This window comes from Copadichromis virginalis, linkage group LG3, assembly GCF_057382275.1.
Source record: "Copadichromis virginalis isolate Kocher_CV1m ecotype Utaka linkage group LG3, C_Virginalis_male_GT1.1, whole genome shotgun sequence".
Classification (NCBI taxonomy): Eukaryota; Metazoa; Chordata; class Actinopteri; order Cichliformes; family Cichlidae; genus Copadichromis; species Copadichromis virginalis.
Genome location: NC_140620.1, coordinates 24,403,094 through 24,421,682, shown reverse-complemented (window position 1 = coordinate 24,421,682; position 18,589 = coordinate 24,403,094). Strand labels below are relative to the sequence as shown.

The 18,589-nt window shown below is 38.4% G+C and overlaps 2 protein-coding genes across 3 annotated transcripts in view; one reads left to right on the top strand and one right to left on the bottom strand.

Annotated features, from left to right (window-relative positions):
• The window catches only part of LOC146713577 (type-2 ice-structuring protein-like), a 124,887-nt gene extending 119,961 nt beyond the window's left edge, over positions 1-4,926 (top strand). Inside the window, exons 5-7 of the mRNA XM_085448892.1 lie at positions 2,825-2,953; positions 4,129-4,237; positions 4,573-4,926. Coding sequence (XP_085305018.1) covers positions 2,825-2,953; positions 4,129-4,237; positions 4,573-4,655 — 321 coding nt within the window. The 3' untranslated portion in view covers positions 4,656-4,926. The remainder of the gene's footprint in view (positions 1-2,824; positions 2,954-4,128; positions 4,238-4,572) is intronic.
• Positions 4,927-13,086: 8,160 nt separating this feature from the next.
• Positions 13,087-15,889, bottom strand: LOC146713576 (type-2 ice-structuring protein-like). Of its 2 annotated transcripts, none has more exons than XM_085452680.1 (8): positions 15,841-15,889; positions 15,662-15,735; positions 15,485-15,572; positions 15,227-15,289; positions 14,844-14,950; positions 14,601-14,735; positions 14,400-14,508; positions 13,087-13,219 (listed from the first exon to the last, which is right to left on the bottom strand). In XM_085452680.1, exons 3-8 carry the CDS (start codon positions 15,543-15,545, stop codon positions 13,143-13,145), a joined length of 552 nt encoding a protein of 183 aa, XP_085308806.1. In that variant the 5' UTR covers positions 15,546-15,572; positions 15,662-15,735; positions 15,841-15,889; the 3' UTR covers positions 13,087-13,142. The 2 variants fall into 2 exon arrangements, with proteins under 2 accessions (XP_085308806.1, XP_085308807.1); XM_085452681.1 differs by having other exon boundaries at positions 15,829-15,856.
• Between the last annotated feature and the right edge of the window lie 2,700 nt (positions 15,890-18,589).

Genomic DNA, 18,589 nt, shown 5'->3' with positions numbered 1-18,589 from the left:
CACAGCTTCCCAGCCAGCCAATCATGTATGTGGGCTCCAGGTATTCAAATTTGCATATTGGGGAATTCGTGGCTTCTAAGTCAACAAGTCATCCATGTCATATATCTCTAAAAATTCATATTTTAATGATAAATTGTCAACACTTGAAGATTCCCCCATCTCTTCTGAACAAAACGGTGTAAGAATGACCGCTCTAGCCCCTATGGTTAGGAAATTATGGTCATTTGTTTGAGGGGAATCCTCACTATGTGAAATAAACTGAAAGAAGCAGGTCTATGTCTCTGTGCTGCGTGTGTAAAAAGATGCACCTGTTTTGGCGGGAAAACGTAAACAGCCTCTCTGATTGGTGGATTCAAATTCAGCAGCTCCCAGGCTGACCTAGAAACTTAGTCCTCTCTCCCTGTGTGTGTGTGTGTGTGTGTGTGTGTGTGTGTTTAGTGGGAGAGAGAGGACCCTGCCCTTATTTGACAGCATGTCATTGTAGGATTTAAATTGAACATAGTTAGACTGGTTGACTGGATTAGAGCCTGTGTTTGTGTGTCCCTCTGTGCATTTGTGTTTCAATAAGTTATTACTATTCTGCTAAATCATAGTATTTCTGGTACTTTTCGGTACTTGTGCTAAATACAGTATTTCTAAATCATACTATTTCTGCTTTTCATAGGATTTATGCCTAATATAGTATTTCTGCTAAATTATAGTATTTCTGCTATTTTATAGGATTTGTGCCTAACATAGTATTTCTGCTAAATTATAGTATTTCTGCTTTTTATACTATTTGTTCTAAATTATAGTATTTCTGCTTTTTATAGGATTTGTGCTTAATATAGTATTTCTGCTAAATTAGTTTTTCTTCTTTTTATAGTATTTGTGCTAAAACATAGTATTTCTACTAAATGTAGTATTTATGCTTAATAATAGTATTTCTATATATTTCTGCCAGGTCCCCAGGCAGCCAATCCTCTGTGAGGACTGAGACATTCAAATTTTCAAATCAGGGCCTGCACAGTTTCCCAGCCAATCAAATATGTGTCCTGAGGCATTCAAATTTGCATATTGGGGCCTTCGTGGCTTCTAAGCCAGCCAATCATATCTGAGGGCTGAGGAATTCAAATCCACAAATCAGGGCCTGCACGGCTTCCCAGCCAGCCAATCACATATGTGGTCTCAGGCATTCAAATTTGCATATTTGGGAATTCGTGGCTTCTAAGTCAACAAGTCATCCATGTCATATATCTCTAAAAATTCATATTTTAATATTAAATTGTCAACACTTGAAGATTCCCCCATCTCTTCTGAACAAAACGGTGTAAGAATGACCGTTCTAGCCCCTACGGTTAGGAAATTACGGTCATTTGTTTGAGGGGAGTCCTAACTATGAGAAATAGGCTGCAATAATCCTGTGCCTCTCTCTGCTGCGTGTGTAAAAAGATGCACCTGTTTTGGCGGGAAAAAGTACACAGGCTCTCTGATTGGTGGATTCAAATTCAGCAGCTCCCAGGCTGACCTAGAAACTTACTTCTCTCTCCCTGTGTGTGTGTGTGTGTGTGTGTGTGTGTGTGTGTGTGTGTGTGTGTGTGTGTGTGTGTGTGTGTGACAGAGAGAGAGAGAGAGAGAGAGAGAGAAAGGCTTTTAATGGGATGATCCCATTGTAAGATTCAAATTCAATATATTTAGACTGGTTGACTGAATTGGATCTTGTGTGTGTGTCTCTCTGTGCATGTGTGTTTCCTCATGTGTACATATTTGTAATTGTGTGGCAGTCATAAATTTTTTTGCTGATTTTTGTCATTTAACAAGTATATTTGAGGGAACCTCAGCATGTTCAGCATTTTTTCAGCTGTCCATTTTGCTTTTCCAATTTTTCTGTTTAACTTATTACTATTGTGCTAAATCAAACTATTTCTGCTATTTTATACGATTTGTGCTTAATATACTATTTCTGCTTTTATAGGATTTGTGCTTAATATAGTATTTCTGCTTTTTATAAGATTTGTGCTTAATATAGTATTTCTGCTAAATGTAGTATTTATGCTTAATCATACTATTTCTGCTTTTCATAGGATTTGTGCTTAATATAGTATTTCTGCTAAATTTAGTATTTCTGATTAATTATAGTCTTTCTATTAAATCATAGTACAGTATTTCTGCTTTTTATGGGATTTGTGCTAAAACAAAGTATTTCTACTAAATGTAGTATTTATGCTTAATCATACCATTTCTGCTTTTTATAGGATTTGTGCTTAATATAGTATTTCTGCTAAATTATAGTATTTCTGCCAAATTATAATATTTGTGCTAAAACATAGTCTTAATTTAAAATTACAATATTCATAGTTCATCACAGTGTCTCTGGTAAATCACAATATTTCTGCTCTGTTGTACTATTTTTCTAAATCATAGTGTTTCTGTAATGTTTAAGTATTTTTGGCTAAATATATTCTTTCTGTTATCTTATACTATTTCTCCTAAATTCTTGTATTTTTGAGAAGTTATCATGTTTCTGGTAAGTTACAATATTTCTGCTAAATTCTGCTATGCTATTGTATTTCTGCCAAGTATTATGTTTCCTCTAAGATATTGCAGTTCTGCTAAGTTATTCCATTTTAGCAAACTTCTTTTGCTTCTGCAAAGTTTTTACAATTTCTGCAACTTTTCAGCTTTTTCAGCTACTTTTTGCATACAGCTTCAGCTTTAAGCATCCACACTGCATTTTCGCAGGAAATGCAAATTTTTCTAGTTTGTATTGTCTTCAAAACTTGATTAAAACACATCTAGCCTCGTTGTGACTTTAAAAACCTCTCTCTGTCACTCTTCACTGAAGAGAAACTGCTTGTCCATGGGTGCACACCTTGCATCTGTGCACAGCAGCAGCGAGTACCATCACATTCTGAAGCTGACTGGTGATCATGGCTACAAAGAAACTTGGATAGGAGGAACTGATGCATCTGAGGTACTTTTTTAAATCATTACGTTATGTTTCTGTTTCTCTTAACCCTTTAAGACCTACCGTAGAACCAAGTACGCCAGAGCTTATCTTTATATTTTTACATGCTGTAGTCCCATTTTTGGGAGCATTTCAAGTTGCTATACATCAATACAACCATTATAGCCCAAATTTTAATAATATGTCTGCATTACGTCTATACTAACTTCATAAATTCAAAAAAAAAAAATAAATTGCAATAAAGTCCACAAAAAATAAAATACTTTTTGTTTTGTTTTTACACATATTTCATATTATCTCTCAAAACTGTAAATACAAAATAGTTGCACAAAATAGTTTCCAACCACAGGAAATTTGTTTTGAGTGTCTTTATAGTTTTATTTTTGAGATTAGTTTTTTTATATACTGCAGGGAAATACTAATAATGATAAATAAATAGTATAATGCAAATTAGCAAAGAAAACAGCATGTGCATCAAACTAAACTATTTCCAGCGCTGAAATTTTAGTTCTAAGCATCCCAGAAACTATACAGAAAAGCACCAGCATGGGTTTATAAAGGTCGTTAAGGGAAAACCAAACTAAGTTTCCCACAAAATATGACGTCACTTCCGGTTTTAGCAGGTAATGGCGGACATGCGACAGTTCGCACCGATGTCTATTCTAACATAGGAAGTGTTACGAACAGCTGATCAGATCAGCAAAGCGTGTTTCTGGAATATTATGGGTTTTTTTTTTTTTTTTTTACTGCAAGTGCTTTTTATGCAATTTTTGCAAAGCCATATGGGAAAGGAAACTGTGACCTAGAACAAGCTGAATGCATAAGATTTAAGTACAACTTCTCCGGTTTGCTATGCAAAAAAATAAATAATAAAAATAATAATGTGCTAACTTATGTGGTTGCAGTTCTACCGGTATTTAAAAATAGATACGCAAAACGAAGCATTCCTGCTCCAATAGGTCTCAAAGGGTTAATGATGACAGATTACCATTATCTCAAAATGTAAAATCAATCGACATGAATCAATTAAAAGCAGCTTAAATTATATAATAAATAATATTTGAGATTCACCAGCTGCCTACATTGGTTATGTCAATTAAATAAAGCTGATTTCACAAGACTTTGGCTAGGCATGATCTTTTGGCCTGCCCGAAATGATGCTATCAATTTCTGTCTTCTAGGAAAATGTTTGGCTGTGGAGTGATGGGACCCCTTTCCACTATACACACTGGTGCCCCGGAGAGCCTAATAATAGTGGCAAGCAGGATTGTCTGCAGATGAATTATGGCGGTAATTCAAAGCACAATATTTAACATGATTGCCTAATTTCTGAATGATTTTTTTTAAAAATGAATTTACTAGTGCCGTCAGCGTTAATCTCGTTAAAATGACATTAACGCCATTACCGTGGCTCACGCCGTGCATGGGCTGCATGGCATCAACCTGTCAGTGTGGTTGGTTCATTAACGGTTTGCTGCCGTGTGCAGCCCCTTGCATGGGGCGAGCTGCGTTAACTTGCTAAGGGCGATTTGCTGCGTTAATGACGGTATGGCGTTAACGTCATTTTAACACGAATAACGCTGACAGCAATAGAATTTACTGATTTCTGGTTTTGAAATTTGCAGATTCCAAGTGTTGGGATGATATGCAGTGTCACGAAAATCGGCCATCTGTCTGTGCCAAGAAAATATCAAAACACCAAGGCTGAGACTGAAGCATCAATTTTCCAGTAAAACACAAACCGATGTATAATAGTGTTTGTGTTATGCTTGCTCCTACTTCTTTTCCTAGTTACATTTTTCCTTTCTTGGTACCAATCTAAACATCAAAATGACAAATCAGCTAAAGCTGCATTGTCTTTTAGGTCTTGTGTCTTTAACAAGAGCAGACTGATTGTGTTACCACAGCATTGATCCTACAAAACTGTTGTTTCTTTGTTTTTTCTTGTTTTGCAACATTAAAGCTTTCAGTGAAGCATCTGTCTGTGTTACATCTCTTGTGTCAAGGCATATATATATTCAGCAGTCATAATATACATATTGTTAAGGTTCACATAATTGAGGAAGGAGAGTACAAACAACCAGGTCCAGAAGATCTTGGTCAAACAATTGATTTTAATGAATACACGCGTGGGAAGACTAATTTGTACGCAGACAGGAATTAATCTTCGACTTAATCAAAGCATACACAGATTTTTATAGCATCAGGGTTTGAATTAACGACGCCCCTTCATACGTCACAGACAGAATACATACATACGTCAAATCAAAGCCACAATGACTCTTAACACAGTTTAAAAGAACGTTGTCTTCGTCTCGTCTGGAACACGAGCCCCACATCCTGCCAGACGCTGTTCCTCTTTCCAGAGACAAACATGACCAACTTCTCACCTATAAATGAGTCTAACTAATGTGTGTGTGTGTATGTGTTGACCTTACATGCCCTCTCATCTCACCCGTTGCACTTCTGACCTTTTACCAGACCAGAGGCTCATCCTTATGTGTAATAACCTAACTGAAACTACATGTACTATGTTGAATAAATGTTTTAATCAAGAACTTCTACTAAAAGTTTAGTAAAAGAATATAAAAGTATAACAGACAATTTGAATAACCTAGTAATTCAAATATTCTCGTCTAACCTGCTCCTCAGAATAACTTAGACTCTGCTTTCACTTCTGCAAACTCTCTGCAACTTCCTGTCAACTCCTGCCTGCAACTTAGTCTTTCTGAAAGACACACACACTGTTTAAACCTCTGAATACAATATCAATGCTGCAGGTTATATTATTAATGCAAGGGTAATAATGATGATTATTTACCAATAGCAGTAAAATAATTTCCCTACTCCACAATATATTAAAATTAGGGAATTAAATATTTATCTGCACTTGCTGGTGTTAATAATATGTCCTTCTAGTCCAAGACTTTGGACAGTTAGAAAACAATATGTCATCATGGGCATTACAATTTGATCCCCCCCCCCCATTTGTTTTGTTTTTTACTACTGTGTGGCTTCTATTAATAATATTCCAAATAAAATGGGCACTTTTTAGATGTCTCTGTACAGTTGAAGTAAGGGGAGACAAATATGAGTCTCTTATTTCCCCTTACTCCTGTGGGTGGTCTTTATCCTTCAAGCTTGGGTTCTCTACCAGAGGCCTGGGAGCTTCAGAGTATCTTTGCTGTTCCTAGGACTGCGCTCTTCTGGACAGAGATCTCAGATGTTATTCATGGTATCTGCTGGAGCCACTCACCTAGTTTGGGATTTACCGCAACTAGTGCTCTGGTTACCACTGGGACTACTGTTACCTTAAACTTCCAACTTTTATTTCTTAAGATAAAGTGAACCAATTTTTTTGGAAACGATCATGACTGATGCTGCTGGTATTTCATAAACTCTCAGCTTGAACTTTGACAATGCTGCTGCCAGTAAATGAACTGGCCCTAGAGAAAACACCTCTTTCACGACCTAAAAAGAGACAACCAAAGGTAAAGACAGAAAACAACAATTGTTGACACACATGACCAAAACACAGGCAGTTCTGATGAAGAATACACTTACCAAAGGATTCTGTGTTAATGTCTGGAATTGTTGTCAATTTTTGTAAACTTCCCTTGCCATCCATCCCCAGAAGTTCTCAACTTGATTTAGATCAGGGGAACACGGAGGATGGTCCAAAACAGTGATGTTATCCTCCTGGAAGGAGTCCCTTGTCCTGCGAGCATTGTGTACTGTAGCCTTGTCTTTTTGAAAAACCCAGTTGTTACCACACAGACGAGGGCCCTCAGTCATGAAGGATGCCCTCTGTAACATCTGGACATAGTTAGCGGCTGACACCCTTGCACCTCCTGAAGCTCTATTGTTCCACTGAGGGAAAAAGCTCCCCAGACCATTATGGTGCCCCCTTCACAGTGGCATGTAGAAAACATCTCAGGTGGGATCTGCTTGTAGATCTGCATCTAAAGCATAAAGGTTACTGTTTTGAGGATGCCAATGTTCACATTTTGGACAGAGAAGACAAATGATTTGTTTTTCCCCAAGCAAAAAAACAAAAAATGAGAGAGAGAGAGAGAGAGAGAGAGACATGAAATTAATACTGATTGAGGATAATAATAATTGAGGATTATGGGTTTTTTTTTTAAGCTGGTGACCCTCTGAACGAGGAAGGCATGCCCAAGAATGCATTGCTAGTACAGGACACCACCTCTAAAGTTTTGGAAAAAACTTTAGTTGTCAAGGTAGAAATATAGTATATATAGCATTGTTTCAGATTTCTGCAAAAACATGGCTGCCAATCTATCAGCTACTGACTCACCTCGTCTTTGTAAGTGAATGCCAACAAGCAGTGCGTTAGTAGTAAATGAGAGACATAATTACAGTGTTGCTTTAAAGAATGAAAATTGATGATGGAGTCGAACTCAGTCGAGTTGACCTCTGCTTGCACAGAGTGTTCTCACTCCCGAGGCGTAACATGTCGACGTTTTGTCACGTCCCGCGGCGTTCCTGAGGAACGCGAAAGGAGACCTTCGGCGTTCTTATGGTACGCGGCGGGTTATTGCTGGAATCCAGTGCAATGACGCTCCCGCGGTAGTAGACGTTCCAGCCCTGTATTCCAGCCCTAAACCTAACCTTATCCCTAGCCCTGACCATAACCTTATTCCTGACCTTAACCAGGACTTTAATGATGTTAAATAGCGTGTTTCTAAGCGATTTGAAGAAAAAGAGCGAACATGTGTAGGTTCAGTCCAGACGGTTCTCATATTTCCTCTTTTTCCGAGGTCGTCATTTAGGAACGTGGTGGGTAGCCGAAAACGTAATATGGTGACGATTTGTCACCTAGCGTAAAATGTTACGCTTTGGGAGTGAGAACGGGTTGGCTTGCATGAAACAGTTATATAATACACTGCCATTTAAGCGATTATATATTGTCTAGCACACTGTATACAGGAACTTCTGTCATATTATGTACTTTGGTTTACTTGTACTAAAGAAAAGACTGGAGGATTGTTTCGTGTTTCACTCATTTCTAGCTGAAATTACTTTATTTTAAGAAAAATACCCAGAAAGATACCCCCTTGTACTGTATTCATATCAGCCGAGTTAATCTATATGAACAGTGCAGGACACCCTAACTGCTCTCTTTTAAAACCCTCTCACAATGTCTGGTTTAGACACCGGTACCACCTACGTTTAATTATTCTACAAACACAGGTCTACTATGTTTGCATTTGGAAATAAATATTTGTATTTTCTATGTGTCTTTGTGTGTGAACTTTTTGAATTCTTATGTAACATAATTCTCCACCTTGGTATTATATACCAAGGTGGAGAATTGGTATGTAATACCAAGGTGGAGTAATAATAATTAAGCAACATGTCCCTCAGGTCCGGAGATGCACAGGCCTACAATACAGCCAGGGCTAAGCTAAAGAAGGGGTATCAATAAAGCCAAACACCATTTTAAAAACAAGGAACACTTCTCCAACTCCAACCCCCGATGATTGTGGCAAGGATTAATGACCATTAGATCGATGTTCCCTCTAATTTCTCATGTGTCTGAGTGAACACACAAACTCCCTGAGCGGTACCTTGGACCACTGTGAGCAAAATTAGACGTGTGCACTGTGGTCACGCCAGCATCAAATCCATCCAAGTTACATAGTTTATTAAAATAATCAAATTACAGCATTTACATTTATGTTAGATTACTTTTAATTAACTGCTTTAATCCACTTACAATGAAATTTTAAAAACATCTTGTTCATGACCTGTGTAGTATGTTAACACTATTGGAAGTAAAAATAACTTGAACTCCAATTTTGAAAAACAACTTTCTTTTTTATATATATATAAAGCTCTGACTTGTATTATGAGTATCAGCTGTTCTGCATCAAATTTGATGCCACACAAATTATTTGTGCAACTCCAAAAAATAATTTCTGTCCACTATGAGATAAAGAACAACAGCCTGATACCTGCAGGCCTGACAACAGGAGATGTATCACTCCTGTAACACCTGTAACATTTATCAGTCGCCTCATTGTTCTGACACACACAACTAAACTATTGACTACACTACACACTAACTACACAGATATGCATTAAATGTCGCAAATCTGGCCTGCTTTAAATCCACCTCCATCGTCCTGATACCCCAAAACTCCAACCCATCTTGCCTCAATAACTACCGCCCAGTAGCCCTCACCCCCATCATTACAAAGTGCTTTGAGTGGCTGGTCCTAGCACACTTCAAATCCTGTCTTCCCCCCACCCTGGACCCCCACCAGTTTGCATACTGTCAGAACAGGAGCACAGAGGATGCAGTCTCCATCGCACTGCACTCTGTCCTCTCACACCTGAACAATAACAACACCTATGCCAGAATGCTGTTTATAGACTTCAGTTCAGCATTCAATACAACCCTCTCCTCACAACTCATCAGGAAACTGACAGACCTGGGCATCAGTTCCCTCGTGTGTAAATGGTTAGTGTACTTCCTGATGAACCTGCCCCAACATGTCCGGCTGGACAACTACTGCTCATCCACCATCACCATGAACACCGGTGTACCACAAGGCTGTGTGATGAGCCCTTTCCTCTACTCCCTCTTCACTCACGACTGCAGACCTGCTGATGGTTCCAACACCATCATTAAGTTTGCAGACACCACGGTAATTGGCCTCATCAGTGACAACGATGAGGCCGCCTACAGGGAGGAGGTGGATCGTCTGGCTGAGTGGTGCGACACAAACAACCTGCTGCTCAACACCGAGAAGACCAACGAGCTCATTGTGGACTACAGGAGGAATGCTGACCCACATCCACCCATCCACATTAAGGGGACGGCTGTGGAGCGTGTGAGCAGCTTCAAGTTCCTGGGAGTCCACATCTTCGAGGATCTCACCTGGACGACCAACTGCTCCAAGCTGGTCAAGAAGGCTCACCAGCGCCTCTTCTTCCTGAGGACTCTGAGGAAGAACCACCTGTCCTCAGACATCCTGGTGAACTTCTATCGCTGCACCATCGAGAGCATCCTGACCAACTGTATAACAGTCTGGTACGGGAACTGCTCTGCCTCGGACCCGAAGGCGTTGCAGAGGGTCGTGAAAACTGCCCAGTGCATCGCCGGAGCACCACTTCCTGCCATAAATGACATCTACAGGAAGCGGTGTCTGAAAAGGGCTGGGAAAATCATCAAAGACCCCAGTCACCCATCACATGGACTCTTCACCCTCCTGCCCTCTGGGAGGCGCTACAGGAGCCTCCGGACTAAGACCACCAGGTACCGGAACAGCTTCTTCCCCACAGCTGTCAGACTCCTGAACTCTGCCTCCTGACATCTGACCCACGTTAAACTCATGGACTGAACATACACACACCCACAACCACCTACTCACACACACACAATGGACAACTGTACCCTCAGACACACAATAATAACATGGACTGACCCACATTAAACTTTTTCATGGATTGAACATACACACACCCACAACCACCTACTCACACACACACAATGGACAACTGTACCCTCAGACACACAATAATAACATGGACTGACCCACATTAAACTTTTTCATGGATTGAACATACACACACCCACAACCACCTACAACTGAACACACAGACAGTGGAAAAAACAAGCAAATGGACAACTGCACTTTCATACACACAATAATAACATAGACTGAACCATACTAGCACTTTATATAACCCCACTGATCTAAACTGCACTACTGTAAATGCTGTATAGACAATCATTCTGTACAACCAATAATTATAATTCTACAACTGTTTATGACTTGCATAGTTCAGATTTCTGTATAGTTTTGTTAATTATATCCTGTTCATAACCTGTACATAGCTTACACACTCACTACAGCCTGTACATACTTATTGTTATATCATATTCATAACCTACCTTCATACCATGTACATTGCAACATACCCATAATAGACCCATATTGTGTACCCTCATTCCTATAATAGACCCATTTCTGGAATATATCTATATATCTATGTTATTGCTGATATATATTTTTGTAATATATCTATATCATGGCTAAAGCTCTTTTTGGATGGATGCAAACTGCATTCCGTTGCCTGTACTTGTGACATGTGCAGTGACAATAAAGTAGAATTCTATTCTATTCTATTCTATTCTATTCTATTCTAATGCTTAATAGATTGATATTATTCTAAAGTGTTGTCCAAATGTATTACTTACTCTGCGGTGGACTATGAATGTAATAGAACTGAAGATGTATCACACAACAGACAAATTTATTACAATGCTAATAGTTTTAATTTGCATGCGGAAATGAACTACAGCTCAATATACAATATAAAGCTTTGCAGAAAGCTTTCTTTTTTTTATCAGGCAGAATTTTAAAGAGAAAACCCAGTTCCAATTTATTGCATGTGATGCTTGATTGCTTGCATCATAGCAAAAATGCAGACATACAGAGAAAGAAAAGGTAATGAAGACATTGTGCTTCTTACTAATGAGTTAGAGAATTATTGCAGGATCATATGATAAGGTTTCCAGTTTCACAGTCCATGGTATCCAAGCATTCTCTCTTTTCTTCTGCAAAAAAACAAACAAAACAAACCCAAAACACAACAAAACTGCAATAGTTAGTCTCAGTCTGTGCCACTCAAAGCTCATGTGTAATCAGAATCTCCATAATAATGAAACACATTTACAACAGAGGTGAAAGTGTTTAGCGAGAAAGTCTGAGTATAGTTTTTCAGTACTAACTGATAAAATGTGTTTTTCTACATCTATATCACCTGAAATATTCATTCAAATATTCTGCAGTGCATCAAAAACAAAAGAAAACCATTAATAAACATATGAACATCACTTGATGCTGCTGAAGTGAAGCAGAGCAAAGTTACAGCGGTTTTATTAGAGACACAGCGTTTTGCAATTTTGCATAATTTAAAAAATTTTACATTTGTTCAGTAGCCTATTGAACGGCAGAAATGAGGTTTTCTTTTCGGAAGTAAGTCAAAGGAAAAAAAAAACAATGGCCGACAGCGCTGTAAGAATGGTAGAGTTGTGCGTAACAAGCAAGCAAATAATGCAGAAAAAAGATTTTTAGACGGGAAACTGTTCTTGAAGCATACTGAGAGAGAGAGAGCTGTGCATGTAGTGTGATTTTATCACATGATGAGTGGTTTACTCAATATTGTTTGGAGAGTGATAAAACCTGCAGCTTCAGAATCAGGGCAAAAAAGGCGTAAAGACAAAGCGCGGACCCGCCGAAACTTCAGAATCAGCGAGCTGTCGGCTTTCAGCTCGTGTCCGTGTCCGTGCTGTCGGGAGAGAAAGAAATTTTGTGAGGTTTAACCTGAGACTCTGGCATTTCGGGCAAAATAAATATATATTAAAAAATCGATTCAGGATTTTAATGAATTGATATCACGTTATCCAAGCAAGAATCGATTTTAATCGATAAATCGATTATGAAAACCCACCCCTACTTCTCATTATCTCAGACATTGAGGAAGGTGAAGGAGGCTCACTGTGGTGCTCAACAGGGTTAGCACCTCGTTGTTCAGTTCCAGCCCCAGCTCGGACAGTCTCGTTATTGTGTCCTTGGGCAAGACACTTCACCCGTTGCCTACTGGTGGTGGTCAGAGGGCTCAGTGGCGCGAGTGCCCGGCAGCCTCGCCTCTGTCAGTGCGCCCCAGGGCAGCTGTGGCTACAATGTAGCTTGCCATCAACAGTGTGTGAATGTGTGGGTGACTGGTTGTGTAAAGCGCTTTGGGGTCCTTAGGGAACTATACAAATACAGGCCATTTATCATTTTCAGGGTCGCAGGGGGCGCTGGAGCCTATCCCAGCTGTATAGGTGTACACTAAAAATTACTTACTTCATGTTGTGCTTTGACTATAGTAGAACTATAGCTGTAACATGGAGCAACAGACCACCAGTTTCTTTCAATGCTTTAGTGTTTTAATTTACATAAGAATATGAAATACAGTCCACTTTCCAAAATAAATGTGAAAGCATTCTTTTATTTTTAAAGCCTTTCCAAACATAAAATCCTTCTGCAGTTTATTGTATGTGTCGTTTGATCCCTTATGCTGTAGCAACAGAACAGAAATACCAAGAAAGACTCAATAGCTGAAAAACACGTCAGTGTTTTTACTGATGAAGTGTAGGTTTGCATTAGTGATGAGATCACATGATAAGGCTACCACAGATAGATGGGAGCTTAGTCTCACACTTCTTGTCATCCAAGCATCCTGCCTTTCCTTCTGCAAGAAACACACAAAAAACAAAACAGGAATTGGTCTCAAACAGTGACACTATGACTCAACGATCCTCTTTCATCAAAATTTATAAAATGTAACAAAAACTTTCTGAAATGAGGGGACAATTTTTAGCAAAAAAATGAGTGTAGCTAGTTGCTAAGACACAACTAAATACAATATTTGTCAACTTATTTTAATTAATTACATTTGGCTATATCATCATTGATGCATGTGTACACAGTTAAAAGCAGAGGACAGTTCTGTGGATTCAGAGGAATATGTAACAGTGTTCACCAGTTACATCAGCACATGCATTGACAATATTGTCATGCTACAAAACGTATCCAAACCAGAAGCCACGGTTGAACTGTGAGGTACATGCCATGCCATGCTACATGCACGCTCCGCTGCATTCGCCTCTAGTGATGCAGATAGAAACAAAAAGGCCAGACATGATCTGCGTAGATACATCATGGAAACCAAGAGGCAGTACAGACTGAAGCTGGAAGGATACTACAACAACAGGAAGGCTTTCCAGCGTGTCATTAAAAAGGCACACTTCATCAGTAGAGTGCTCCTCCCACCACTACAGGACATTTACAACAGTCGGGTCAGGAAAAGGGCACACAACATCATCAAGGACCACACACACGCCCACAACACACTGTTCACACTCCTGCCAACTGGCAGACGCTACAGGAGTGTGAAAGCAACGACAACCCGACTAAAGAACAGCTTCTATCCACAGGCCAGCAGTCTACTGAATCACTAACTAGTTGTTGTTGATTATCTTTGACCTGAAAAATTGCTATTTTGTATTGTACAATCAATACAATACAACTTCATACAATATAAACATGTTAATATTGCATACTCTGTAAATATTACCACTGTGACAGTGTTGCAACTACTTGCACTTTATGCTAAATTCCGTCTACACCCACAGATAAGCTACAAAGCCCTTGTTTTACTTTATTATCTTCTGTGCTATGTTCTACTCTCAGAGTTAAGTTTACTCTTTATTTTAGTTAGTTGAATATTTAGTTGTGTGAAGGGAACCTGCAAAGTAAGAATTTCATTGCTCTGCATCACCACTTGTGTTTTGCAGTGTATATGACAATAAACTTCTTGAATCTAGCAGTTTTTTTTCTTTTTTTTGATGGTGGTTGGGGGGTAGACTTACCACCAAAAGTTATCTGCAAACAGTGGTGCTTATGTTTAGCTTCCTGTCCTCTGCAAAACTCAGCAAAAGCAGACACGCCCATATAATCACTCCAGGACCAGGAAGGATTCTGTTAAAGCAAAATTTAAAAAAAAAAATTGCTAATTCATATTAATTAAAAATGCAATTGTTCCATAAACTGCTAGACACCATGCTATTTACCGCTGGAGTATTATGGCCTCCAACCCAAAACTGTCCATAGCCACGTCCAGCACGTTGCACCTCCTTTTGAATCTCGTTAGCTTGACTGGCACTATACACAGATGCAAGCTGTCCTCCACGAGACTGACAGTTTCTCTACAGCGCAGACAAACAGACAGAATTAAGTGACCAAGAAATTTTACATCATTAATGTACTCCAAGCTTTCATAGTATACTTAGTGTAATAATCAATATCTTTGTTACTTGAGCCTCAGCCCAGGTCATGTATCTTGGAACAAAGAGGAGGCACTGTTGACTGTGCATACTCCATCCATCAGGGCAAGATGGAACCCAGCCACCAAAAGGGTCCTCTGAGGACAAATGGACAAGAAATGTTGATATTGAGCTGCCAGTGAATAGTTAATCTGTTGTCACTCTTCATTTTTTGGCTTTTACGGAAAAAAACTAAAATAAATAAATATTGTTATATTGCATCTGTTGTAAATGGTTTCATTCACCAAATGTCTGCATCTGCATGGGCTGAAAATGTTTTTGGTTGCAGTTACTAATGTAGAGCATGTGCTGTTCTAATTTTTTACAGTTGGATCATCGAGATATTCATCCTAAAATAACCATCTTACATTCACCTGGTACAGGAGGAGCATCTGTCAAGGGTATATTACTATAAACTGGAACAGTTGCAGGGACAGCTTCAGCCACAGACAAGAAATAAACAAGAGAGTTAACACAGTATCATAAATTCAGTACCACAAAGATAAAATGCTCATGAACAATTAACACTTAAAAAAGTCTGACTGATTGAAACATCTAAAATCTGCTATTCTTCAATCACGTTTTGTATGTAAAATCTAAAAATATCTACACATTTGCCTTTAAATACTCACAAGAAACTTGGGCAAGAGCCATCATGGTGCACACAAGCAGAGGCACAGTAAGCGCCTTCATCACAGAGCCTTAACCTCTGATAAAGACCTAAAGGGGGTTTCATTTGCATTGGGTTTACGAACCAGTGGTGAGAACATTCATTTTAATGAAAAGAAAAAAAACGTTTGCAATGTTACCTTCTGTTCTTCTTTCTTGGTCTCAGTCTGCAGATCCTGTGTGGGGAGCTGAAGACTGCTGGTCTTAGATATGCCTGTTCACGGGGGGGGGACAACGAAAGAGGTCATACATACTCATAACACACAAAGAAAGAAAAGCAAATATAAATTTAGCATGAAAAATGAACCGGGGCTTTTACTGGCACATAAACGCCCTTATCCTGTGTCAATGAACTGCCGGAAGATCACATGATTTTTCTCCAGCACAAGCAAATTTCAGTTTATAATGTTCATGTTTATTCAAGGATTTATCAGTAAAGAAATGTGATAGATTTGTGTTTGAATATGAGACATGACCCAGCACCAGCCCTACCATCCACAAAGAGGCTTTATTATTCAAACTCTTTGTTAAAAAAGCAGCAGTTAGACACCCTGCATGTCTGTTTACTTTATCTTTGACCTTTTCCTCCAACTCCATTCTCTTAAATGTTTTCTCCCTCTTTTCTATTTCTACCCTGTCTTTCGCTAGTCTGGCTTATTATTGCAATCAACCAGAAAACCACTCTGATAACAGTGCACATCAAAAACAAACTATGAGCAAGTATTGTGTATTTCTCTCCTCTGTGAATTACACACAATATGTTTGTAGCCAATGCTTATAATAACAGACGTCACAGTCATGACTTTCATGTGTTTAAGGTCCCCGTGTTGCATAAACTGTACTTGACAGCTTTTCTGACTACCCTGTGTCACCCTACCCACAAAAACTTCTCCACCCATATTTGCATATCCAGTATTTGATATGAGGGTGTCTGTTGGACAGTGTAGCAGGATGCAGCAACAGTGCCAAACAGCATTATAGTAAACAGTTACCCTCAAAACTGCAGATGATCTTTGGCGGAATGATTTGAAAAAGTTCATTTAATTGTTTCGAGGTTTAATTTACCGTGTTGGTTAAAGTTGATTTTTAGAAATAACATCTGACGATTACTCCCATTAAAATATAATCTCTTAGAGTAGATTTATCTACAGTGAAAAGCAACTCCTTACCTTGCATTATCAAAAATAAACATGTCTTTGCATTTAGGTTGTGAACACAGATTAGGTTCAGCAGAATATGTGTAACCTATGACACATTTGGAAATCATTTAAATAAATTGAACCAGAGAGTAAAACTTGTAAAATAAATGACCTTGAGGATGCTACTATTTACAACAGATGTGTATACACAAATATTTATTTATTTTAGAACATCCTGTTCCCAGTCGCTCCAGCACCAGGTTTCTTTTTCTGTTCTTGGAAACACAAGCAGAGGAACTCTGTCACTGCCACGTATTACTGGAGCAAACACAGCATCTCACATCTTCACTCTCTATCACACACACACAGTAAGTGAAGAATGATTAAAGACCCCAGTTGTGTGTGTATAACCTGGAAATAACTAATTTTCAGTTCAAACATGCAATATTCTTATACCCAGTCTTCCAATCTTAATGGATATGTATGAACATAGGGTTATATATGCTTCTAAAAGTATGTACTTTTTAGTACATATCAGTATGTGTTTATATATTGTATTTTTATTGTATTTATGTCAGTAAATGTCAGTGTTAAATGTTAGCTAGATGTCAGTAAAGTGCAGATAACAGGTCAGATTTCTTAGCCCTCCAGATTAAAAGTGTAAAGTCCTAGTTATAGTGGCTGCTATAAGACATATATGTTTTAGTCAGCCAAGAGACACAAAAACAGTGCTGTGTGATACTACAGATTTTAGTATTGATCTGATACCAAGAAAATACAGAGGCAGTATTGTTGATGCCAGTACCAATACTGATACGCTTAACCAAAAAAAAGGCAGCTTGTACAGGAGAGCACTGTGTCATGATTTTTATTTCTATTTGGAAATTATGAACATATTTTAATGGCCACTAAAATCCTTCATTTTGAATTACAAGCTTCCAGGCAAACGTGGTCTGGTAGTTTGTGGCTGTAGTAGGAACATTGTTGAGCATCTGTGAGTAATGATGTCACTAGGGAAGCAACAACCGCCTGCTCTTCAGTGACTTACCGTATCAAAGTAGAAATTGCGATATAACCACACAAAGGTTCTTTCTCTAACTTCGAGTGGTTTAAATTCCTTCAATCTTACTACACTCTTGGTGTCTTCTCTCAGTATAGCAATCAACAATTGTTTCTATTAGGAGATCAGGTTGCCTTAATCTTACTACATTATTAAAATAATTTAAGATGTTTATGGTTTTTTTGGCATTCCTGCTTTCTTTAATTTTCTTAAACAAAAGTTAAAAAGAAAAGGTTTGAATCATGTTTGAGGTTGATGTCTTAAAATATAATATCAATAATGCAAAAGTAAGGCTCTGGCTAAACAGCAGGACTCCAACTGTTTAAGCCTTCAAAAAAAAAAAGAAAAAGAAAACGAAATCATCCGTAACAGTAAACCTGAGAGTCTGATTTACTCATATTAATGTTCAAACTAGAAACAAAAAACAAACAAACAACCCCCCCCCCCCAATTTTACATTATGTGGCCTTGTAGCAACCAGCAAAACATATGTTAAACATGTACTATAGCGTCACCTTGTGGAAAAACTGGAAATAATTAAATCAGAAGCGAGCCCATTTAAGCTGTACTGATGTGTAACCCTACTGAAGGTTTATTAGCAAGAAAAGTCCCAATCAGCAGGAAGCCAAGGTATAAACATCAATAAGGAAGGACCACACCAGGGTAAACAGTGCACAAATTGTTATATTTGACACATAGCAGCTGCAAATAAATGTACTTAAAACAATCAAATAAAATGCTAAATATCCCCCTCCCAAAAAAAATAAACTAAATTAAAGTGCGCACATACCGCTTTTCTCTGAGTCATATGTATGAATGAATAATGTCTGATGACTGATGGATCATTGGGACCTGTTCTGTTTGTTTAAC